The sequence below is a fragment of the Canis lupus genome, chromosome 21, assembly GCF_011100685.1.
Source record: "Canis lupus familiaris isolate Mischka breed German Shepherd chromosome 21, alternate assembly UU_Cfam_GSD_1.0, whole genome shotgun sequence".
In the NCBI taxonomy this organism is placed as follows: domain Eukaryota; kingdom Metazoa; phylum Chordata; class Mammalia; order Carnivora; family Canidae; genus Canis; species Canis lupus.
The window spans coordinates 43,473,600-43,499,371 of record NC_049242.1 but is presented as its reverse complement, the minus strand read 5'-3'; the positions used below and the strand labels follow the sequence as shown (position 1 = coordinate 43,499,371).

Below are 25,772 nucleotides of genomic sequence, written 5' to 3'. Positions count from 1 at the left end.
ATTTTAGAATTAAGACATCTGAACAAATTTTTTTTTAATTCTTAGAAACATGGAAAACAAGGGAACATGGAAAAACCACATGTTTATATACAGGTATATATGCATATATAAACATACATAAATACATATATATATGAATTATCACCCTGAAAATGATGTTGAGTCTTTATCACAAAAGGATTGAAAGCAAAATAAAGCAAACACCTATAAATACACCACCCAGCTTAAAACTAAAATATCACTATAGTTGAAAAACCTTCTAGGTGCCATCCCTAATTCACATTCCTTCCTCTCAGAAGTAAATTCTTGTGAATTTAGTGCTTATTCCCACACATTTATCTTTTTACCTATCTGGATGTATAAATAAGCAATATATTGAAATGTTTAAGATTTCTTTTAGAAAGGGAGCAGGAATGGGGGGGAGCAGAGGGAGAGAGAGGAAGGGAAGCAGACTCCCCGCTGAGCAGAGCGCCTGACCCCTTGGGCTTCATCTCAGGACCCCAAGATCATCATGAGCCAAAACCAAGAGTCAGACACTTAACTGAGCCACCCAGGTGCCCCTGAAATATTCTGCAGTTTTCAATTATTTCATAGCGTAGTTTTCTCCTGCAACTTTATTTATGATTCTACAATTTATTTAAACATTATCCTATTGATAGATGTTTTACCCTCAAGTTTTTGAAATTAATTTTCTGTGATGATGATTGTACATCATATCTTCTTGTGTACCTAAGTTCCTTCAATGTGTACAGAGGTTGCAGTTCGGAGATACACGCACCTTAAATTTTATACAAAACTCCCAATTTCCCCTCTTAGTGGCTCTACCAATGCAAGTTTCCATCACAGTGGCCTGATTAACCTCCCCCACACTTAGCATCATCAGATTTTCACTTTTGCCAGGCTAATGGGTAAGAAATGGTATTGCATAATGGTTTCTATTTGCATTTACAAGATAACAACTGAAATTTAATTCCTTTTAATAAATCCATTGGCTATTCACATGTTTCCACTTTGGAAAACTGCCTTTTTATATCTTTCGCCTGATTTCTTAGTTATGAGCTTACTGGTTTCAGCATTTGTTTAATGGTTATTCTTCTTTGCTAATTGATCTGGTTGCCAAGATCAATGTTAAACATATTGAACTTGCTTTGTATGTTAAATCAGTATTATTTTAACAGCTTTATAGTTTTTGCTTAAATTCTTTCCTACCTTGAGATCATAAACGTGGTGGTTCCCATGTTGTCTTCTGAAACTTGCAAAGTTCACATTTAGGAACTTAATTCAATTGTAATTGTAATTGATTTGTGTGTAAGGTTTCCAAACATATTAAAGCTTTTCCTGACCCTATACACAAAAATCAACTACATCAATCAATATATACGTGAAATATTCAAATCAATGATTTTTCTAACCATTTATTGACGAATACATCTTTTCCTCATAAATCAGGAATGCCACTTCAGTAGTCATGTATCAAGTTTCCAAGTTTTTACATATAAAGACTTTTTCTGGCCTCTGCATGCTATTCTCTTGGTTTATTGGCCAAACCTTGCATAGATAAACTCTGCTGATAGTTAAAACTGTATGTAATAAGCCTTCATATCTGAAAGAAAAAGTCATTCCTTCTATATCTTCAAAAATACTATTCTTGGTCTTTACTCTTCCAAATCAGCTCGCATATTTTGTCAGAAAATAAAATCCTGTTGGAATTTATTACAAGTTCATTCAATCGAGAAATCAATTTGGGAAGAAGTGACCTTTTTAAGCCGCCTTCTCCCAAAACATAGTATACATGTCCTCATTTAGGTCTTCTCGAATGATTTTTAATAAAGGTTTTAATTTGTTCCGTAATTGTTGAGTCTATTTTGATTTGTTCCTAATCACTAAACTTTATTTTATAAAGGAAATATTCTATTTTACTGCACTTTTGTTGCTCCTACAGTTTTCAGCCATCCAATTGGTTTTTGTCTTTGATTTTTATATCCAGCGATCTTTCTGAACAATCTTAGTAATTCTAATAACTTGGGAATCCTATTTTCTATGTAGACAATCATATAATTTGTGAATAACTTTTTAATTAATACTCCTTAAGGGTTGGGTTTTTTGTTTTGTTTTGTTTTGTTTTGTTTTAGGGTCTATTTGGTTGGTTGGTTGTTTTTTTTTTGCCAAAAGGACCTATAGTATCATGTTGAAAATAAATTATGGTAATACAGATTCTTGTAGGATTCCAGATTTTAATAGGAATTCTCTTAATATTTAAACCATAAATAGATTTTTTGTTTATGCACACTTCGAATTTAATCAAATTTCCCCTCTATTCTTATTTTGCTAAGAATTTATCACAAGTCAATACTGAATTTATCTAGTACTTTCTGTGCCTCTTGATTTAACCATAGATTTTTCTGTTTAATGTGTATTTATTAATTTACTGATAAAAATAGACTTGTATTGTTGAAATAACCAACTTGGTCTCTCTCATATGTCCAGATAGACACAGTTATATTTGACTTGCCCGCCTCTTTACAATTTTTAATCTGTGTTCAAAAATAAACTGGCTTAACACAATTCTCTTCTTACAAAACCCGTGTCCAGTTGGGAAATCAAGGTATTGGATAGTGTTCTCATTTATTCTCTTCTCCATAAGAATTTATATAAGATTGGAATCACTTCCTTAGAGAAGTCTGAACAATCTATAAAACAGTCTGAACCCAGTGGTTATTTGGTGGAGAGACATGGTAAATTGTGAAAAATGGTCACAATCCTTTGCTCTTTGCTAGACTGCTGCCCTGAGCAATAGGAATTTGTAGTATTTCGCATCAAAAAGATGGAAAATATTTCCCATACCCTTGAATCTGGCCTACAACTTGCTTTGGTCAATATAATGTAGCAAAATAATGCGCAAATTGCAAGCCTATGCTTCAAAAGACGGTGCACATTTCTGCTCCAGCTCTGGAAACCCTGACAGCCACCATGTCAACAAGCTTGGGCTAGACTGCTAGAAAATAAGAGATCACAGGAACAGAGATGGGCCGTCCCAGCTACGTCGATTCCAGGACAGCTAGCCCCCAGAAACCAGCAGCTGACCGAAAATACATAAGTGAACCCGCTCAGAATAGAAGAACCCTTCAGCTCAGCCCAAAGTGCCAAAGCTCAAAATTGAAAGCTAAATACTTTGGCTGTTTCAAACCATTAAGCCTCGAGTCCATTTGCGGAGTACTGAAAGCTAACTGACGGAGATTTGGAGTCATGAATCCTTTAGGATACGTTATTGATTCTAAGACAGTTTTTCATTTTTAAAGTCCATTTTAATAATTCATGTTTTTCGGAAATTGTCCAGTTTTCCCTAATTTTTCCATTACAAAAATTAGTGATTGCTGTTTTAACGTTCACAGTATTTTTATTTTTGTAATGTTTTCTTTCCTTTTTCTTGCTCAAACTTCAATTTGTCTTTTCAAATGGCCAAATTATGCTTTCTTGATTTTGTCTATTGTACCCTACTCATTATTCTCATTTCTGTTCTTACACGCTCATTTTCTCATGCCTTTTACTTTCTTATAATTATTCTGGTTTCCATTTGCTGGCATCTTAAGTTGGATATTTTACTCCTTTAATTTCTGCCTTTTTTGCCTTCATAGGATATAACTACTTTGAATAGCTTCTATTCAAGGGCATGCCCTTTTAACTCTCATGTATTTTGAAAAAAGAAAGTTGTGAATTTTAACATATTCTAATATATCAATCTTTTTCTTTGTAGTTATTACTTTACGTCTCAGTTAAGAAATATTTTTCCTACCAAGGTCACATAAAGATATTTTCCTATCCTATCTTTTTAAGTTTTACTAGTTTACCTTTCAGATTCAGATATATAATCTCCTGGAATTGATTCTGCATGTAGTGTGAAAGAGAGGTCAAGATTAGCTATTTCCCCATAGGGATATTCAGCTGACCTAACACCCCATAGTGAAAAGACCCTTCTTCCAGAATATTCTGTAATGCTGCAATGTATATTTTTAGGTTTTAAAAATCAGGTGTATGCATCTTTAAAATGGTATATTATGTGGTAAATTTGGGGGCCAGAGCATTCTATAGCTTCCTTTTTAGTCTAGCCTGTTTCTTTAGCCACCACACTATCAACACTTAGGAATCCTTTTTTTCCCCATTTTTTTTAAATTTCATTTATTTATTCATGAGAGACAGAGACAGAGAGAGGCAGAGACACAGGCAGAGGGAGAAGCAGGCTCCATGCAGGGAGCCCAATGTGGGACTTGATCCCGGGACTCCAGGATCACACCTTGGGCTAAAGGCAGGCACTCAACCACTGAGCTACCCGGGCTGCCCTAGGAATCCTTCATTTTCACAAGTTAAAGGCCTATGTAGGATTACTTTATTCATGCACCTTCTCAATTCTTTCTAACTTATATTTGCTCTTTTCCTTCCTACTTAGCAAGATTTGTCTTTACACTCAAGGACCTTCTGATGGTCTTTGTCTGGTTTTAGTCTAGTGATAACCACCTTGCTAGGGGGAAGGCCCACCATGTGGCAGTTGTGTCGTCAGCCTTCTCTTGCTCTACTCTTTCAGTGTAGAGGACAGATTTCTTCCTATATACCTGGACCACTTTGCCAGTTTGCTGACCTTTGCACTGTCCTCACACAACCTGTATTTCATCCTCTTGTCAGATCACACGGTGTACTTCTGTCTCAGCTCTTCAGGAAGGAAGGAAGACAGAACCTGCCTGGGAATGTGGGAAGGGGCACTGAAATGCCTTTTATAGTTCTCGTTTCAGTCAGAAGTCACTAAGGGACCACACTTCATTTTGGCCACTGGAGCCTCAGCAATGGCCACAAAAGAATGCATATTTATTTTTAATTGTCTCTATATAAACAATATACATCAGGATTTGAGTTTTATCAATCCAATATAGTACTCCTACTTTTAACCATTAAGTGTAAATCACTCAATTTGATAGTAAATATTACAAACTGGAATTTTACCTAACTTTTTTTCTCTTCTGGCCTTATTTTGAGTCGATAGAACTTTAAAAAAAAAATCTCAAATACTTACTCTGAAAGTCGTATTTCTATTTTGATGTTACATTTTTAACATGCAAACTTGGTCTAAAGTTAGCCAATTTCTCTATTCATTTTCAGAATACAAGTCCTTATGGTACTTTAAATCAGATAATCCCATCACCATTTCGTCTATTATTTTTTTCCCCAAAATTATTGGGCATTATTTAATCAAGCAATGATTAAGGTTCATTTATACTCTCCAGTTGTTCATCAAGTCCCCTTGTACTTTATATGTCTGTCTTCTGCAAAGTTTCTCTAGTGAGGATCTATTGGTCATAAAATTGAAAGCTTTGTCTATAAATTCTTCATGCTCTTTTTCAAATGATAATTAAGCTGGGTATATACTACTACATTTGGGAGTTATTTTCTCTGAAATAGTTATTTTCTCTGAAAACTTTGGGAACATTTTTTATCATCATCTAACTTCTGCTTTTACTGATTAAAATCCAACTGTTCAATCTATATTATTCTTGTGTGGAAAATTTACCTTTTAAGGGTTACTGTCAGTATCTTCTTCGTGTCTTTAGGGTTCTGCTATTCCAGTAATATATCTAAGTGTGGCCATTTATCTTACTTGGTAATAGATTAAAGTGTTCCAAAATTCTTCCCTTTTTTCCGTCTATATCCTTGCAATGTGATACAGCAGAATAGTCCTTTAAAGGTGGAATTTTTTTCTTTACCCCTTGACTATGAGTTTGGCTCTTGATTATGACTTGCTTTGGACCATAAGATATTACCAAAAATATAAGGGAAGCTGAACCTTGAAAAGCACTAATATTCTAGGGCTTGCTCTCTTCTTACACTTGGAATCTTAGGACTGCCATGTGGAGAAGCCTCTAGGCCACTAGAGAATGAGAAACCATATGAAGGAGAACTGAGGTACACTAGTCAACAGCCAGCGTACTACTGGAGATGTGACAAGGCATCTTAAACCATCCTGGCCCCTGCTCACCTGCCAAATGACCATCATACCTGAGGGCCCAGTAGATATCAGCAGAGTCAGGCCAGACCAGAAAACTCAACCAATCAACATGAAGAATTGTGACCTAAATAAAAATCTCAGAAGCTTACAAAATAATTAAGTTTCTTGAGAGACAGCAATAGCTAATATATACTTTGACTACATCATACTTGCTATAGTGAGAATTGATATTCTTTTATTAATTTTAGAAAATTCTTAGCCATCATACTTCTAATAGTACCCAAAATATATCCTACTACCTTCAGGAGTTTTCAAAGATATATATGAATACACACACACTAAAAATATCTATAGAATCTTTTCCTCTATTTGTGTTTCTTCTCTACAACTAAATCTCTTTCCTATCTTCCTTGATCTTCACACTATAATTAGAATAATTACTTTGACAATATTTTCTATTCTGCAAATGTTCTCCTACCTGTGTCTAATCTACTGTTTAGTGGGTTCACTGAGGGCTTTTTCTCACTTCAATGACTATATTTATTTCTGGAAGTTCTCTTTGGTCTTCCCTCATATTTATATTCTCTATTCCTCACAGATTCGTTACTTTGTTTCTTTAAACATTTTAAAACATAGGGATTTTCAAAACTCTATACTGTAATTCCTATTTCTGTAGCCCTTTGAGGGCTAATTCAATTGTTGCTTCTTCCAACTTTCACTCATACAACTTAAAATCCTATTTGCATGAAACTGTAGGAATCTGTGAAGTCTGCACAGAATGAGACCTTTCCCCAAAGATAATTTTATTTTCTTCATCCAGAATCCCATGGTTCCCAACCAAGGACCACTTTAAGATAGTTTCTTTAAGCTTCATTGGCGAAATAAACCCAAATTTCAAGGCTGCATGATGTCAGGACTATGATATCAAATTCTTTCCAGGGAACAACTTTTTCCTATGAGAAACTGAGGTGGAGAAAGACCAGCTACTGGACTGCTTTCCCATGGCTAAGTAGTAGACTCTTCTGTCTAAACTTTCTCTTAAGTTGTAGTCTTCTAGGTTGTGGTTTTGTTTTAGAATTTTCTGCCCCATCTTCCAATGTTTCATGATATCTAAGACATTCCTCCCATTCCACTACAGACTGCTGAAATTTAAGGCTCTAACTGGGACTTCATATATTGCTGTGCAGTTGCAAACTAGGACAACCACTTTGGAAAATACACCAGCATTTTCTTATACACTTCATATACAGTCCAGCAATCCCACTTCTACATACCTGAAAGAAAATTTTTGTTCATACAAAAACCTGTAAGCAAGCATTTTAAGTGGCTTTATTCATAAATGCCCAAATCTCAAAACAACCTAAATGTCCATGAATTGAGGGATGAATAAAAAACTTTAGTACATCCTTGGAAAGAATTAGAGCACCATAAGAAAAATGAATCACCAAAGGGTGCATCTCAACATACATGCATGATTTCATTTATAGAACATTCTGGGAAAGGTAAAACTATAGGGCCAGACAACAGATCAATAGTTGCTGGACATGGAAGATGAGATCAATCAGAAGCATTACAGGGGAACTTATGAAATTTATGGAATGGTCCTTTTATCTTTACTATGATGTGTTTACATAACTATATCAATTTTCCGAAACTCAAAACTGTATGTAAAGGAATGAATTTTGTTCTATGTTAAGTTATGCTTTGATTTTTTTAAAAAAGGAAAAGAAAAGCCCAGGACCAAATGGCTTCACTGGTGAATTCTACCAAATATTTAACACCAATCTTTCTCAAACTTTTCAAAAAAAAAAAAGAAGAAGAAGAAATCTTCCCCAAGTCCCCAACTAATTTAAGGAGACCAGCATTATCCTGATATCAAAATCAGATAAGAATACTACAAGAAAACTACAGGCCGATAACCCTGATGAATGTAGATGTAAGAATTAAAATATTAGCAAGCTCAATTCAAGGGCACATTAAAGAATCATACATCATGATCAAGTAAGATTTATCCCTGGAATGCTAAAATGGTTCAACATATGCAAATTGATAAATGAGACACATCCCAACAGAATGAAAGATAAATCCATAGGATCATCTCATAGACAGAAGAAGCATTTGACAAAATACAACTTCCTTTCACAAAAAGAAGACTCAAAAAATTGGGCAAAGGAACATAAGCTCAACATGATAAAAGCCATGTATGACAAGCCTGCAGCTAACATCATACTCAAGAGTGAAAAGTTAAAAGTTTTACACCTCTAAAATGAAAAACAAAGCAAAGGCACCCCACTCTCACCACTCTTATTCAACACTGTAATAAGAGACCTCATCAGAGCAATAAGAAATAAAAGGCAAGCAAATCAGAAAGAACTAAGTAAAACTCTTTTTGCAGGTGATACAACTTTACATATAGAAAACCCCAACTAAAAAAAAAAAAAAAAAAAAGAAAACCCCAACTATTCCACCAAAAAACTTAGAAAACTAATAGTAAAGCTGCAGGATACAAAAATCAACATACAAATGTCAGTTGCATTTCTTTTTCTTTCTTTTTAAAGTATGTATGTATGTATGTATGTATTTATTTATTTATTTATGAGAGAGAGAGAGAGAGAGAGAGAGAGAGAGAGAGAGAGGCAGAGACACAGGCAGAGGGAAAAGCAGGCTCCATGCAGGGAACCCAACATGGAACTCGATCCCAGATCTCCAGGACCAGGCCCTGGGCTGAAGGTGGCGCTAAACCGCTGAGCCACCCAGGCTGCCCTCAGTTGCATTTCTATATGCTAACAATGAAATATCTGACAAAGAAATAAAAGAATTCCATTCACAATAGCATCAAAAACCATAAAATACTTAAGGATTTAACCAAGGAGGAGAAAAATCTGTACAATGAAAACTACAAAACTTTGATTTAAAAAATTGAAATAGACACAAACAAATGTAAACCTAGCCCATATTCATGGATTGGAGGGATACTATTAAAATGTTCAACTACCCAAACCCATTTATAGATTCAGTGCAATCCCTATCAAAACCTAAATGGCATTTTTGAAACAAAAAAAGAACACACATACTAAAGTTTATATCGGAACCACAAAAGACTCCTAATAGTCAAAGTAATGCTAAGAGAAGAACAAACCTGAAGGCATCACACTTTCAGATTTCAAAGTATGTTAGACCTTTTAACGATGCAGGGGTTAGAAGCACCATCCTCCACGCAGTCAAAAGTGCACATGTAACTTCAGACTCCCCCAAAACTTAAGTACTAATAACCTGTTGATATAATCCTAACCATTAACATACACAGTCAAATGATACATATTTTATAAAATAAGTATTATGTACTCTAGTCTTACACTAAAGCTAGGAAGAAAATGTTAAGAAAATCCAAAGAGAAAATACATTTATAGTACTGTATCGGAAAAAAATGCATGTGTAAATAGACCCATGGAGTTCAAATCCCTCCTGTTCAGGGGCCAACAGCATACTACAAAGCTACAATAATCAAAGCAGTCTGGCAAAACACAGATCTATAAGACCAAGAGAACAGGATCGAGAGCCCCAAAATAAACCATTGCACATACATGTTTGACATTTGACAAAGGAGTCAAGACTATTCAACAAGGATAGTCTCTTCAATAAATGGTGTTGGGAAAACTGGATAACCACACCAAGAAGAAATTGGATTCCTACATCACCACTCACAAAAATTTGAACTAGGTTAAAGAATTAAACAAGAGACTGAAACCATAAAACTCCCAGAAGAAAACAGGGAGAAAGCACTTGGCATTGGTCTTGGCAATCATTTTTTGGATTGGACACCAAACACACAAGCGGTAAAATCTAAAATTAGTAAGTAGATCTACAAACTAAAAAGCTTCTCCACGGCAAAAGAAACAATGAACAAAATGAAAGGGCACCCTATGGAATGGAAGAAAATATTTGCAAATCAGTAATCTGGTAAGAGGTTAATATCCAAAAATGTATTTTAAAATTCCTACAACACAATAGCAAAACAGCTGATTAAAAAATGGGTAGAAGAACCCAATAGTTTTTTTCCACAGACATACCAATGGTCAATAAGTACATGAAAAGTTGCTCAACATCACTAGTCATCAGGGAAATGCAGATCAAAACCAATGAAATATCACCTCATCTCTCTTAAAATGGCTATCATCGGAAAGAAAAAAATAGCAAGTGAGGAGAACAAGGAACCCTTGTACACTGGGAAAATGTAAATTGGTACAACCACTGTGAAAATTCCTCAAAAAATTTAAAATAGAACTACCATACAATCCAGCAATCCCACATCTGAGTGGATTAAGCTGAGTATATATCCAAAGAAAATTGAATCACTATCTCCAACAGATATCTTCATCCCCATACTTATTGCCACACTATTCTCAGCAGACAAGACATAGAAAAAATAAGTATATGTCAATAGATGAAAGGCTAAAAAAAAGTAGTGGCATATATACAATAGAATAATATTCAGCCACGAGGAAAAAAAAATCTTGCCATTTCCAACATGAATATACTCTGAGGGCATCGTGCAAAGGGAAATAAGAGACAAATACTGCACAATATCACATATACATAGAATCTAGAAAACCTCAACTCAGAGGCAGTGCAATGCTGACTGCAAGAGGTTAGGGGACCTAGGGAGATGCTAGTCAAAATATATCAACTTTCAGTTATATTACAAGTAAATTCTGGAAATCTAATGTACACTGTGGTGATTACAGTGAATAATATTGTATCATGTATCTGAAAGAGAGTAGATCTTAAATATTCTCAGGACAAAAAAAAAGCCAATGCTAATTATGTGAGGCAAAGGAGGTGTTACTGAACACTGCTGATAATCATTTTGCAAAATACAAGTATATCAAATCCAACAACACACATCTTAAAGTTACATAATTATGGGTCAATTACATCTGAATCAAATTGTAGTAACAGAAAAGAAACTTAAGTTTCTAATTTGTTGGTATTGGGAAACATCCCTCTGGTTTTTACTTTTTTCCATGTATTTCGCCTCCAAGAATTTTCTTTAAGTGCAATGATGGGTCTTAAAAGATTTTTTTTGTTCCGTTTAATCCAGTATTTCAAGGCATTTCAAAGCAGGAGAACTTTTTTGAAATAGCTCCTCCACCATACTGCCAGAAGCAAAAGTCTACCAATCTGCTGAAGACCAAGAGTTTTTAAAATTTCATGAGGTTTTTTCTTTCATTTCACCACTGTTGTCCTGTTTCTATCAAGTACAACAATGCAGTTATTGTTTTATCTTCTTTATAGGTAAGAAAACCAAAGCTCACAGAAGTTGAGACTTGTTGCCTATCCACCCCAAGATTCTGAGAATGGAAACCAATTACCCTACATCTCTCAGAATTAGGTCAGTAAGAAACATTAGAAGGATCATTTACATTATGCATCATCCAACTTGGCCGGAGACTGAACTGTGCGACCTTGAACAAGTCACTTGACTTCTGTCGAGTTTCAAAGCACCTACTTCATAGAATCGCTGTGACACTTATTTATGTCAAGCACATAGAAAAGCACCTGGCAAAAATAGAAGGAAATGCTTACTTTGAAAAAGCCATGTTTTTGGTTGCGTTGACCAAGCCATAAGTTGCTTCCTGGGGGAAGGTTGGTTTCAGGAGGGTCTATTACGCGTTCATAAATTCTGTAGGGACGAAGAACACAGTGATTAATAAAGAGGCTCAAAGCATAACAAAAAGGTATGCATGTTGTTTGAAGTACTCATGGCATTAGCTGCTGGTATAGACAGATGGAGGCAGTAAATGGCATGTTTTAGATTTCAGGTAATATGAACGTAGAGATCTACGTTCTTGACAACATGTGGACACAGTAACTGTTGGCTTTCTGTTTTCACCCATTTGGCAGCAAAAGGAGGGGGAAGATAATAGCCTTAGGTATCTTCTCTGAGCAATGACCCTCACAACATACTACGTGAGTAAAGTGGATTGATCCACATTATAGGTAAGAAAGCTGAGGTTCAGAGAACATAAACTGGTCAACCGAGTTAAGACAAGGAGCAGTGAAGTTGGGATGAGAATCCCCATCCGTCTGGCTGCAAAGCCCGTGCACTCCCCTTTGCACTCAACTTCTCCCTGGCATTATCAAGCTGCTACTCATTTCTACAGTCACCTGCTATACTCCTCTCAACAAGTGAGCGGGTGCCCACATGATATGCTTAGTCCACAAAATCAGATAACTGAAATCATCCAATCAACAAATGTTTATTGAGCACTTTTTATGCTCCAAGCTCCACATGAGGCAACAAGAGATAGAGCAATCAACCAGACATCCAAAATCCTGCCCTCATGGAGCAAAAAAGCAAGTTCTATATATGAAAAAAATCTTCACAAAATAGGTGGAGACATAACTAAGTCAAAGGAGGCAATAGCCCTAGGATCTTTGAAGGCACCTACAGAAACTGCTCAACAATGGAACGGTCTCAATTGCTCTGCCCTACCAAGCCCTGGTCACAAATCCTGAGATTTATGCTCCATTTAGAAATAGTCCCTGCAACGACCAGCTACCAGTTCATCATAGACCTTCGCCTCACCCCTAGGCAAGGGCCTCTCAGCACCTTCTAAGCTGGGAAGGGGAAGGAGGCTCTTGCCTGAGAATTGAACTTGACCTTAGATGCTCAGAAGATTCTGGGTGGGGTGCCATACAGACCATCAGGGAACTTCCATTACTCCTGATGGCCTGTCCAGTCCTTGCACTCTTCAGCCCTTGCTCAGAACAGCTATGGGAGGAGTTAACTCCAGGTACTTCCGAAGGCCTGACAGATCATCAGGCCTCCACGCACGATGGGAGCTGACTGCCGCCTGCCAGAGAGGGACCTGTTCCTCCAGTGGCTGGCAAAAGGCAAAACGTGAGAAACCATTCAGTCATGTCACAGCCAGTGAATCAGTAGATGTTGCCATTGGGAGCAGTCACGCTGCAGCCTGGTATCTTAAGCACACTGCCCATCGACTCTTCTCCCCCGCTGGAAAAGTGCTGTTTCCTAACAATACATGCAAGGTACTCAACAGAGAAAGCTCTAAATATATTTGGTCTGTCTGTATTAATTATCTTCCCATTATAAATGGATGCTCAAAACATAACCAAGAGAATTTAAGTCTCCCTTAAGAGGACAGGCTATGTTTTCCCCACACGAATGCAACATCTTTCACACGTTAGAATCAACAATTTTAGATGAAGCAATCTGTCAAAACTGCTTTAACCCACGAAGCTGCGATATATTTCCTTTAAGATGAGCTTTTTCTAATATTCACAAAAAAACTAAAACAAGCCAAATTTATGACAAATGTGAAATGTCTAAATTGTGGTAGATCAGCTTGCTGTAATTTACTACAATCCTTAAGAGTGACAAATATTCCAGGTTATGAAATATGGGAAAGTATAGACAAAATAATTTTCACTGGAGGAAAGCAGAATGCAAAATTATTTATGAACTATGGAGACAACGATCCAAAAATTATGTTCCCTGTTGGTAAATTTCAGAGGGGGCCCGAAACAGAAATTGCTGTATTTAGGTAAAAGAAGCAGAAGCATAATTTTCTGTGAGGTTGTTTTACTAATGCATTGAAAACATGTCAAACTATTTATCTGAACCTTTCATTTTAAAACATTTGCATCTGAGAAAAGTTTTCAATTTCAAGGCTTACTTTCGGTTTTCAATATGCCAGAAGGTTGCTAACCAATGTTTACTAAGTACATGAAGGATCCAGAAGGAAAAAAAGGTCAACTTTCTATCATGTCTTACCTTACTACGCATAAACGTTCCTTCTGCCTTAAAATAGTGGGCCCTCAGGTGTCTGCTTTCTCAACCATCAGCCCAAAACAGGGCAGTGACAGTGTGCCTGTGTCAGAGGGGTGTGCTGATTTCTGGGGTCACGCGGCCCCCATCAGGACCCCCTCCTGATGCCAGGGGAGGTCTGCTGGCTGCTGCCTTCCCCTCCAGCCCTGTCCATTCACTTCAAGTGGCAGACGTCACTGGAGAATTCCATGCAGCAGACAGAACCAGCAAACTGGATTCAGACATAACAAGATGAAGAGAACTTAAAAACAGTGTTAAAGGGACGCCTGGGTGGCTCAGCACTTGAGCGCCTGCCTTCGGCTCAGCTCATGATCCCAGGGTCCCGCATCGGGCTCCTCACAGGGTTCTGAGATGTCTCAGATTCAAACTAGCTAAAAGCAAAGCCAGGCAGAAAAACAAGTGAAACAGTAACTTGGAAATTAATTAGATCAAGCACAGTCTTTTTGATAAGCACACTATTTAGGGCTTAAGTTGATTGCATTATAATCAGTCCAAATTTATGACATTCCCATAAGCTATCTGATACCAATAATGTATTTATTCTACAACCATCTAAAATCTACCCTTCTTTATGGCCAACGAAAACCCAATTCCCACTTAGTCACGTTTCTAGGCCTTGCACTCAAACGAAGCACTACCTATTAAGCTATATTGGGAGAATTTTTGGGAATTTTGCACACCATTAGTATACATTGGTATTTTAACATGTATCTCATTTATAATACAACACCATGCAAAATTAAACGTCCAGTCAAACATAAAAACTGCTTGAGAGGAATGAACAATGCAAAGAGTAACTGACACTTCTTGTGAAAGTCACTCACTGAATCAAGGGCTCACATCAGTAATTTTCTTCACAAGGTACCAACCCCTCTTTATTCATGACTTTGGTTAAGAATGCCTTCCATAGCAAGTGTCTCATCTGCTTAAAAGACCAGTCAATATTCTATGAAGAACTCAATTTCCTGTTAACAGATAAAGTCCTCAGAGCTCAACACAAAGCAATGCAGTGGTTCAACAACACTACTTATGAAGGAATATTGGATTTCTATTTACCTGGATGAAGAAAGACCTCTGAAGGGACTCCACGGTACCTTTCCCAATTATATAGAAGAATGAATTTCCAATGCAAACCATATGGATCAACATGTATTATGCTGCTGTTCAATAAGACAATATAAAGCCCAAATGACATGCTAAATGAAGAGGTTTATCTTGGGCGCTGCCTAGAATTGAAGAAAAATGTTCACATTCTCCCTCAAGAGGAAAGTTACAATGACCTTCACTTGCTAGACAGAGTCTCATCCTCCACTGCCTGTTAGCTGGCATTAGTGAGTACAACGGTGTGCCTTGGAGAAAGTTCCCTATACAGAACACGAGGTAATTCTCATGCTGTACCCCCCCCACACACACACACACACACTGAATGGTAATGATGGCCTTGCACAGGAGGCTAAGTCCCTCTTTGGTCTTATGTTAAGGAGATCATAACACAATCTTCCCAGTCTTGGCATCATAGGACAAATATGAGGACAAAGTTCTTGATCTCTACTAAAATAAATAAATAAATAAATAAATAAATAAATAAATAAATAAATAAATAAACAAACAAACAAACAAAAAAAAACAAACCACCAAGGCATCTATGGTATCATTAGCAGTATTCTTGGTCCTGACAATTGCTGAGCAGAGCATTCATAGCAATCTACAAAATACGACCTCCAAACTTACCATGACAGGAGGGTTTGCCAACAGTGTACACTGATGAGCTACTTGTTGAATTTGTAGTGTGAGGTTGCCTGGCTATTAATTATTTGCTAATACGGAATACACATCACATAGTACCAGGAAAACAGGAAAGGAATGCCCAAAGAGGAGCTCTACAGTCTCCTCCTAGCCATCTGTTTAACAAAACCAGCTGACGGCAAATGACTAAATTAAAAAAATGCACCTCCGGCATTTAAGCAGGAGAAAACAGACTAGTCAGGGAGATGGATTATAGGAATGAACAGAGCATGCCCCCAACATGTACGAATTGAATTCCAAGCTAAATCCATACAGAGCTCGAGAGGGAGGACAGTAGCACGGCTCAGCAGGTTTCCAAACTGTTTCTTGCCAGCTGGCTGCAAAGTAAGTACAAATGCCAACAAAGAAGAGGCAGCGAAGTTGAAATCTGGAAGGAGATACCTTTGTCACAGTAAATGCAAGAGCAGCAGTGTTCAAATGAGATTAGCACATACTTCTGGAGAGACTTTGCCAGAGAAGAGGTTCTCTCTCGAGAGAGGAGGTCTTCCTAGAGACCATCAAGTCCTCAGGTGACCAGCTTCATCTGCTTAAAAAATACTCATCAAAATCAAATCTTAATATCTAAAATACATGAAGAACTTTGACAGCCCAAAACCCAAACAATAATGCAATTAAAAATGGGCAGCAGATATTTTTTTCAAAACAGATGCCCAACAGACACATGAGAAGATGCTCAGCGTCACTCGTGATCAGGGAAATGTGAACCAAAACCACAATGAGATCACCTCACACCTGTCAGAATGGCTAATGTCAAAAAGAAATAGTAAGTGTTGCCAAGGATGTGGGGAAAAAGGAACCCTCGTGCACTGTTGCTGGGACTGCAAGATAGCGTTAGCATTGTGGGAAACAGAAACCACGTGATCTAGTAATTTACCCCCCAAATTTGAAAACAATTCAAAAAAAACCACACACCCCGGTGTTTAGTGTACCTTTATTAACGATAGCCAAAGTATAGAAGCAACCCAAGTGTTTATCCATGGATACACACACACACACACACGACATAGCCAGCAACATGGATGAATCTAAATACAATGTTAAGCAAAGGAAGTCAGAGGCAGACATACCATATGATTTCACTCATGTATAGAAGAAACAAATGAACAAAAAAAAAACCTCCTAAATACAGAGATGTGATGGTTGCCCAAGAGGAGATGGGTGGGGGATGGGTGAAATGGGTGAAGAGAATTAAGAACACTTATGATGAGCACTAGGTGTACATAATTAATTATATTATACACCCAAAACCAATATTGTATGTTAATTATACCTGAATTTTTTTAAAAAGTCATACCTTTGTTACCTACTAACTAAATTTTACTATCTCTTTTATATTTCCTCATCTAGATCTCTATACCAAGGTATGTTCCCTTCTTAACCATATTTTATCCCCCTAATCTCTCTCTCCATTTCTTACCAACTCTTACTCGCTGCCAAAAGTTCATGATTCAGATGTCATCCCAAGATGATGCCGACTATGGATCAGGGTCAGACTGGCTCTGTCGGGCAGTGTAATACCAGATGTGCTTGAGTTTTTGGGAAAATGTGAAGTTGCTGTGATTGTTTCAGTCATAGCAGACTTAGGATAATACCATCAGGGTTATATTATTAATAGGAAGGAATCAGGACCAAACAGGACAAAATTTAACATGGAAAAAAGAAAGATTCTGTGCTTAGGAGACTGCTTCTTAGAATCTGAGATCTAATACTTAACAGGAATACATACTGAAAAATATTTAGCCATTTTGGTCAACAGTGAGCTAACATAAGGCTGTCAAAAATGATGTTGTGTTCTTAAACTGTACCATATGATAACTATTCTAATCTGAGGCAATCTGTCCGGAGATAATCACATTTACTTGTAGAAACTTCTCAGATGCTGAACAGACACACTTTAGAAAGAAAACCTAGGAAGATTGTGAATGCCTTGTGAACCAAATCAAATGATGAATGGCTGAAGGAACAAAGCATATTGAGTCTAAAGAAGTAAAGATTAAGAGCATGATAAAGTCTTCAAATATTTGGAGAACTGTCATGTAGAAAAGGGATTAGACTCACCCTATGTAGCTAAAAGAAGTAAAATATACACCAACAAGTATAAGCTACAAGGAGGCACTTTTGGTTCAAGATAGGAAAAGCTTTCTAACAATCAGAAAACACAGAGGGAAGTAACAGCCTTGGGAGGCAATGAACTTCCAGTCTCTGAAGGGCGTCCCAGCAGTGCTGGAGGATGCTTAGTTGGCAAGGACAGTAAAACGCAAATTCAGACACTGCCTCAAAAGTCAGAAGAGCTGCCTTGAGTAAATGCCAGAACTTTACATACTTTATAATCCTTGAAATAACCCTAAAAGTCAGGCACTACTATACTCAATTGACAGATGTTCAGAGGCTAAATGACCTGTCTAATATCATTCAATAAATAACGAATCCTAAATTCAAATCCAGGTATGAGTTTCTACCGTATAATCATCTACTGATTCTGCTCTTACAAAGTCAAATATTCAACGACGGGTCAAATAAAATAAAATACAGAAAGATCTTTGGACTAGAGTCAGTAAACCTCTATTGGTGTCTTACCTCAACTATTTATGCTTTTGTGACCTGGGCCAAGTTACTAAACCCTGTGCCTTCTGTTTCTTCAAACTTTTAATAAATAGTACCTATTGCACAGGTTTTCAATGACCATAAAACAAATAATCTAAATAAAACGATGCTGTATATTATAAATACTTTTAAAAGTTAGTGTTATTAGGGAAGATCAATGCTCTTATCTTCACAGAATCTAAAAGACACTTTAAAACATTTTCAGAAAAAAAATAAAAATAAAAAAACCTCATCTAAGCCACTTGTCTCAACTGCTTAGAGAACAGTACCCAATGTCAGCTTTCCAATTGCATTAAGAGCACAGGGGCAGCAACTTGAAAGGAAAGGGGAGTAAGAGCCTCCTAAATCACTCCCTATGTGTTGCCACTGATGGCACACTGAAGCCATAGTCATTGGTCTCAGGTTTCCCAGGAGTTAAGACAAAACGCACTGCTTATAGCATTCAATTATACCCTAGGCTAGCTGCCTCCAAAATATTTGCTGATACTATAGAGTGGGTGATAATTTAGTCTAACTTCATCTTATTATTCAGCTAGATGGAAATTTAAATGTTATGTTAAATCAAAAGCCTGCTGTTCATATAAAGCACACAATGGTAACCAGGACTCTCAGGGTCAAAAGGGACATTGAAGGTGTTCTGATCCAACGTCCATCTGCTACTTGTTATATTAATATCTAAACACCCAAAAGCCATCTGTCTTGCATACAGTGTAGGTGACATCCTCGTGTAACATTTTAAAGCTTCACAGAGCAAACAGAGGTCTCCCCAAAGGCTTCATGATTGACCATTTCCAAACAATCCATGTGAAATATATCAGGGTCTAGCAGCTACGTTAAGGGACAAGGGTATTATTTTTCTACCTCCATGAAGTCTTGATAACAATCACAGACCAACACCAACCCGTAACATTAGCATTCCCAGGATTCAGGCAGACAGGGATCTGTATTCTTTGATCTTTTAACTTTTTCAGAACCTTGGAAAGCACCAATAAGGTCCTTAGGCCCCTCCCAAACCCGGGCAGACATTTATAGGCTCGTAAGCTTTTCAAAGACACAGATTCCTAGGCTCCTAATAAAATCAGACTTCTAGGTACTGGCCTGGCCTCACCATAGAAAATAATCTCTGATGGAGGCCTTATTTGATACTGTGTTCCCTCAAGCAGTAAAGTCAGGGAGCTCCTCCATGAGTCTGTTTCTAGAGATTTTTCAAGATAATTAAAAACACAAACAAGTATGCAGTATAAAGAAAACTCCTTCAGCATCCCATCTTTTTGGGGCACCTATAAATAAAGTTCTCCTGATCATGCCCCATTAATAATTGCATAGATGATGGATGGATAGAGAATATACAGGCAGGCACTCAAATTTTGACAAGATTATATCCCTGGTCTCCTGGAGCCCACATTACAGTGTAGGTGAACAACCAACAAATAACATAATTTCAAATAGTGGCAAATGTTATGAATATAAATTAAGGTGAGTCGGATAGCTCCATTTACCCCCTCCAGATACACTCTTTGCCTCACTTTGTGCCAAAACACACTGATAGGTTCTCTCCCTTCTCCTTGTTGATTCCAGTTGCCAGTACAAGGGCAGGGAGGATGGATGTTGGGGTACTTATAGAGCATTTAGCACCCTGCTTGGCACAGAGCACTGAATAATGATAGCTGCTCCTCTTCAAAACAAAACTAATGAAGAAGATCCTTGCCTAAGTGGTACTTTCATATTTTTCTCCTCTCAGTAGCTGTCTATAGTCTTCCCAATATAAATGTGCCAATACAAACTTGATTGTTTTTTAATAATGTTTACAGAGGGGACAACTTATGTGCCTTGACTTCTGCTTTGCAGCAAACACACTGAATTATTCGTTTAGTTTGGAGCTCTTTTAAAAAGTAATCATCACCGTCTTGAGAAAAATTTTTATTTTTTTCATGCTATCAGTCCTGTCAGACTCCAGAAGTTCACAATCACCAAAGAAGAGCAAAGCAATTTAGATAAAATTTCCTGTTCTGAAGGAAGACTTTTGTTATTAAATGTGAGCCATTCAATAGTAACTTCTAGCTGTTTAATCAAAAAGTTATTGTTCATTGTGGAGGAAAAATTGGAGTTTGGAAAACAATGAGGCTACAACTCCAAGCTCAGAAAGTATGTGATGGAGTTTCAAATCCCTTTCAAACTGTGTCTCATCATTTCAACTATTAATGGCCTTTTCTGAGAAGGCATTTCATGGAAGATAATAAGAAAATCACTGAAACAACAGAGATCTCCCACTCATCTCTTTAATTATCCCCTTTCCTGGAGGCCCCTTCATGTTCAGGTCATACAGTGTAAATTCAAGCCAGTTTTCAGAGAGGTCTCAAAGAAGCCTATCAACAAGGACATGCAAGTGAGTCTAATTTCAAAGTCAAAATGAATGACAAAAAATTTTAAAAGGTGAGGGAATCCCTAAGGGGAAATTTTGGCATACTAGTAAAAAAAAAAAAAGTATGTTTTAAAGATGACAAATGGGAAAAGAAAATGTCCAAGAATCAGAAGCCTTCTACTCTAAATTCTAGGTTTAACCACTACACATGAGATGTGGCCTTAGGGCAAAAAGGACTTCATCTGCCTGAGATTATTTCCTCACATTTTACATTAAGAAAATGACACCTGCTTGACTTTTTTTTTTTTTTTTTTTTTTTTTGGCTCAACATGATACTGTGAAGTACTTGCTTTGAATATTGTTGCCCAATACTGATGTGAAATGGTTCAGTAAAAAGGTGTTAAACCACCTGAATTTGGTTTTCCAGCTCCTCCCAGTAATCCAGCTACATCCCCTTCCTTACATTCAGTCCATGAGAGAATCTGGTCATCTTTTTATAACCCTGCTATAACTATTCAAGTTGATTTCTGTTACTTACAACTTAAATGTTTTAGCTAGCATGAAAACGTATAGGAAGATACACTGAAAATCAAAATCCTACATTCAAATGAAGAACAGAAGTCTTTGGATGCCTGCTTACCAGGACATATGATGATAAAACTTGTGAGCATCTCACCCCATCATGGTGCCTACCCTTGCTTACACCCTATAATGTCATCAAATTTATGGATGTGTGGGCAACTTGAAAGCCAAAACCAGCTCTTGCTTGCTGCGGTATTTTCCCCAGTACCCAGACCAGTGCCAGACACAGAATATACACTTAAGTGGTTTTCATTTATTTTTGCACTTGTGTCAGTCTCATCAGATGCTGGACACAGTCATCTCTCCACTGTTATGTGATTACCCAATGGATATATTGGCTTGGCTCCCTCTGCCTTTTAAGTGGAAGAACTGTCCACCTGCACTTCTAATGGAATGGAAAAGTCGAAATGCAAATTTTGAATTGAAAGGGGATGTTTAGAATTACATTATTCAAGTAAATGCCATGCTACATTTCCATGCATAAATGGGAATTTGTATGTGCATTCCCTAGTCTCTTTAATCTCCCCCTCACCTTTTCATATAGATCTGACTCACAACTCTCAGTAACACATCACTGAGCATTGCCAATACTCAAGAAATATCAATTAACTGAATAAATAAATGAATTACTCGATTAAATCTAAGGCTTTAAGAGTCTCCACTTGACTTTACAAAGACTACAGCACTACTGACCTATTCGCAGGTCCTGGAAGTTTCTTGCACTCTTTCTGGTCCCTTGGTCTGAGACACCTTCCTAGCACTTACATGACCACATAAAACACCAACACTGAATTCAGCTGTCAAAGTGAGAAGACTTTCTCATACTATCTTTCCTCGAGTTTTATTGAAAATGTATCTTTTTGTCTTGCCTTCTGTGTTGCTGTCAAAATGTCTGATGCCAATCTGAATTTCTTCTTTGTAAGTGATAAGGTCTTTTTGTCTTGAAGTCATGACAGTGGTTTTATTTAAAATTTAATAATTTTACCAGGATCTACCACAGCACTGACTTTACTGGTCAATTTTCCCAGATTTATGATAAGCCCACTCAGTATGCAGATTTGGATTTTGATATTTCGCATTTCCTTTTTAAGTTCTGAAATAGAATTCACATACAATTTATCTGTTTAAAAGACATCCTTCAATGCTTTGGGTGGGTATATTACTAAGTTTTGGTAAAATTGTTAACATAAAATTTGCCACTTAAACCATTGAAATGTGTGTAATTCAGTGGCATTAATTACATTCGGGATGTTGTACCTCCACCACCATTTTCAAAACTTTCTCATCACACCAGAAACCTTGCAAACATTAAACAATGACTCCTTATTCTTTTAACCCTTAGTCCATTAACCTCTAATCGATTTGTCTTTATGAATTTGATTACTATACATATTTCATACAAGTAGAATCACAGAATATTTGTCCATTGGTGTTTATTTTACTAAGTAAAACATTTTCAAGCTCATCCATGTTGTGGCACGCACCAGGACCACATTCCTTTCCACTGCATTTATGTGCTAAATTTTGTTTATCCATTCATATGTTAATAGGCATTAGTTGCTTCTGCCTTTTGACTGTTGTGAAAATTGCCACAATGAACACTGGTAGGCAACAATCTGTCCAAGACTCTGCCTTTTATTCCTCTGAGTATATACCTGTGAGTAGAATTGCTGGGTCATTTGTTTTTTGACAAATGACTAAACCTCTCCATAGCAGCTATGTCATTTAAATTCCCACCAGCAATGTACAAGGGTTCTTAACTTCTCCACATTCTCACCAACAGTTATTTTCCTTTTTAAATCATAGCCATCCTGATGGAATGAAGTGGTATTTGTAATTCAGATTTGCATTTCCTTAAAGAATGTTGAGGATCTTCACACATTCTATTTAGACATTTCTCAGAAGATGAATGTCCAAACACAATTTGTCCATTTTTGAACAGAGTTTGTTATACAGTTGTAGAATTTCTTTATTCTGGACATTTAACTCATACTAGATATGGGACTTACAAATATTTACACTTAAGACACCCTAAGCAACACCAGAAGACTTAGGCGGCAACATGGGAAGAAATAGTGCCATTTGGAAGAGCAACAAAGAATCTGAGCTCAAGAAATCTGAGGGACCACCTAAGCCAAATCCCACATTCAGGGACCCCATGAATACCAACCGTGAACCTGAACCTCTCACCCTAATCCACACCCTAAACTCAGTCCTCGGGGCAGGTCTCCACACTGCCAGCACATAAGATGCTGCAAACTCCCTAACCTAAGATTAGATTGTGACCTGACCCAGCCCTAAAGCCAGGCTTTAAACCCAGAGAGATTTGGGACACATGAGGGACACCAGAAGATTCAGCCAGCAATATAGGAGGAAAATGTGCCAAAGAGCAGCAAAGAGCCTGATCTACAGAAATTAGAGGGTCCACCTGAGCCAGGCCTCAAGTTTAGTGACCCCTGAACACTAACCTTCAGCCTGAGCCTCACCTTAACTCTCACCCTCAACTCAGTACTCCGGCCAGGTCTCCACACTCCTGGGACCTAACCCTAGATTAGGTTCTAGCCCAACCCTGCTCCAAAGCCTAGCTTCAAACAACAGGGGATTTAGGGCACATAAAGGATACCAGAATCCTAGGCAAGCAACACAGGAGTAAATCATGCCATTTGGAGGAGGAGAAAGAGCCTGAGCTGGAGGCTCAGGGACCAAATCCAAGGGACACCTGAACCAAACCACAACTTCAGAGCTCCCCTGAACACCAATCCAGAGACTGAGACTCACCCTAACCCTTATCCTCAACTCAGCCCTCTGGGGATGTCTCCACACTGCAAGCCTTTAAGACCCTCCAAGCTACTGGGCCCTAACCCTAACCTTAGATTCAGCCACAAAGCCTAGGTCTGAACCTGAAGGAACCTGGGACACCTGAAGGACACCAAAAGACTTGGCGAGCAAGAAAGGTGGAAATCTTGCCATTTGGAAGAGCCACAAAGAGCCTGAGCTGGAGAAATTTGAGGGACCGCTGAACCAAGCCCCAAGTTCAGAGGCCCCATGAACACTAACCATGACTTTGAGCCTCACCCTAACCCTTGCCTTTAACTCAGCCCTCCAAACTGTCTCCACACAGCCAGCAGATAGGACCCTGCATGCTCCTTGACCCTGACCCTAATGCTAGATTGGGTTCTACCCAACCATTCCACAAAGCCTGGCTCCAAACCCCAAGGGTATTGGGACACCTGGAGGATACCAGAAGACTCCACAAGCAACACAGGTATAATGATACCATTCAGAAGAGTGGCAAAGAGCCAGAGCTAGAGAAATCTGAGGGACTACTTGAGCCAAGCTCCAAGTTCAGGGGACCCCAGAACACCAACCAAGAACTGAGCCTCACCCTAACCCTCACCCTCAACTCAATTATTGGCACAGGTCACTACACTGCAGACGAACAGGACACTCCACACTCCTGGGCCCTAACCCTACCTCTATATTGAGTTCTGACCCCATGCAGACCCAAAGCCTGCCTCTGAACCAGAGGGATTTGGGGCATCTAAGCAAAACAGGAGGAAATCGTGCCATTTGGAAGAGCCAAAAAGAGCCTCAGCTATAGAAATCTGGTCATACTGGTTCAAGGTGGGGTCAGGCTTGACGAATACTTTCTAAAAAACTTACTATTTGAGTCTAAATATTCCAGATGTATAGCTGTTTATTAAACCAGAGACCTGAAGAGAACCCTAAGCTACTTACTTCCTTAAGCCTCACCTTTCTCTTCCCACCAATGAGATTGCAGGGCCACAATGTCCTGTTCTAATCCTTCTGAGCTAGTCGAGTTTGGCAAAATCATTTAACCTCTGGTCAAATAAAGAGGTGATAGAGGTCTCCTAGGTGATATTGAAATAAAATATTTATAACATCACGGGGCCTGGCTGCAGTATCTGTTCAAAAGATGGCAATTCTTGGTCCTTTTTCTCACTATGCCCTCTACTCCACTTCTCCTGTTTCACCTGACTCCACATCACTGTCAGTTCCCAAATAAGAAAGAGACCCAGCAGCACTTCCAACCAGGCTAGCAGTCCTCTGCTATTGCAAAACATCCTCACACCTATCCTTTAGGCCCTTCAGGCCTTCTCGGACCAGGTAACTCCACTTCTCAGCCATTTGGTGGCTCTGAAAAAATCCAACATCTGCTTTAATATATTTTTAACGAAATGCACATTTAACTCAAAGAGCTTAAGAGTATATTAAATATGAAAGCACTAATATATTGTGGTCATTCATTGTTTCCTTCAACAGATAGTTACTAATATGGGTGAGGCGCTGTGCTAAGTCCTAAAGATACTGCTATAGGGAAAATCCCTGTCATCTTGGGAGAAAGGTACAAACATTTAACCGAATAAAGTGATAAATGTGAAGAAAATAGAAGAGTAAAAGGAATAGTGTACAATGTAGTGGGAGGGTTCCTACTTTATGTATTTCATTGACGAGACAGCATTTGAATAAGGAAAGTGAAGAAGCAAGTCAAGAGAATATACAAAGAGAAAGTATACTGGGCAGGACTAATGCAAAGGCCCTAGGGCAGGAGG

General features: G+C 37.9%; 1 protein-coding gene across 2 annotated transcripts in view; it reads right to left on the bottom strand.

Moving 5' to 3' along the window:
- NELL1 (neural EGFL like 1) overlaps positions 1 to 25,772 on the bottom strand; it is an 822,581-nt gene that overhangs the window by 654,708 nt on the left and 142,101 nt on the right. For both annotated transcript variants that reach the window (XM_038569260.1, XM_038569261.1), the window contains exon 5: positions 11,579 to 11,675. In XM_038569260.1, the coding sequence (XP_038425188.1) occupies positions 11,579 to 11,675 (97 nt within the window). The remainder of the gene's footprint in view (positions 1 to 11,578; positions 11,676 to 25,772) is intronic.